Below are 1070 nucleotides of genomic sequence, written 5' to 3' on the forward strand. Positions count from 1 at the left end.
CAGTTCGGACATGGTCCATCACATGACACTGTGATTGATAATTGCTTTGACCACATTCCACCAATGACAACCTCACTTTTCCCTCCACCATCTGGAAACACTGAAGCCTGAAGCTCTTACCTCGGCGGTGGTTGGACTAGACAGCTGACTGAAGACAGAGCAACTTCATTATCATATTCACTTTGACTTAAGGTAGAATGAAGTAGTCAGACCCCTGTCTGGACTGACCCCAGGGGTCAAATCAGCAGAGAACCATTCCGGAACTCAGCTTAAACTCAGCTAAAGTCAAATTCCCTAAATGCCACTTGGGCCCCAGAGTTCAAAGATCCAGAGCATCCCAACGCTCATCCACCTCCGAGAGAAGCACCTCCAAAAATCGAGATTCATCTGCGACAGTATGCGTCCACTAGATGGGAGCAAACTGCCATTGGACTCCAGAGGCGACCGCCTGTGCTGTCTACCAGCTGAGATCTGAACAACGTGAGGGCGAATCAGAGACGGAGGAAATGTGCTGCAGATGTGCCCCCATTTGCACGCTCTGTCTCTGTCTCTGTCTCTGTCTCTGTCTCTGTCTCGTGACTCTGCAGAGACACATGCAGCGGTCGGATGTGCCCAAAACAAGGTGTTACCCCTTTGAAGTGCTGACTGAATGCCCCCCCCCCTCCCACCCGTGAAACACAGCAGGTTCCACAGTGAAGGTTGCATTTTCCCTCCATCGAGGAACTTTGATGTAAAATATCTGAAAATGAAGGCGGTCTGGATGTTATCTCCTGTCAGAAGAACGGTGCAACGGTCAAGACACTCCCAATTATTAGTGATAAGATGCAGCACTCTGGGACATATGGTTCCGATTTAATTAGTTGAGCAACATACAACAGTCAGTGTTGAAAGCGGGGGGCGGGGGCCTGCGCTCCAGAGACCTTGGAATGGTGGCCGAGGGATAGTTAATGTGTTTTTATACCGCTGTGGTCGGACTGATGACAACATTTGTCACTTTACACTACATGTTTTAGTTTTCATTCAATCATAGGTTCCTAGATTCTTCTGACCCCCCTCCCCCCCCCCCCCCC

General features: G+C 49.7%; 1 protein-coding gene across 1 annotated transcript in view; it reads left to right on the plus strand.

The window, feature by feature from the left end:
- The first annotated feature begins 298 nt into the window (after nucleotides 1–298).
- The window catches only part of LOC103379526 (solute carrier family 23 member 1), a 26838-nt gene continuing 26066 nt past the window's right edge, over nucleotides 299–1070 (plus strand). Inside the window, exon 1 of the mRNA XM_025056298.1 lies at nucleotides 299–395. Within this exon, the coding sequence (XP_024912066.1) occupies nucleotides 299–395 (97 nt within the window). The remainder of the gene's footprint in view (nucleotides 396–1070) is intronic.

Source organism: Cynoglossus semilaevis, chromosome 6, assembly GCF_000523025.1.
Source record: "Cynoglossus semilaevis isolate Cse_v1.0 chromosome 6, Cse_v1.0, whole genome shotgun sequence".
NCBI lineage: Eukaryota > Metazoa > Chordata > Actinopteri > Pleuronectiformes > Cynoglossidae > Cynoglossus > Cynoglossus semilaevis.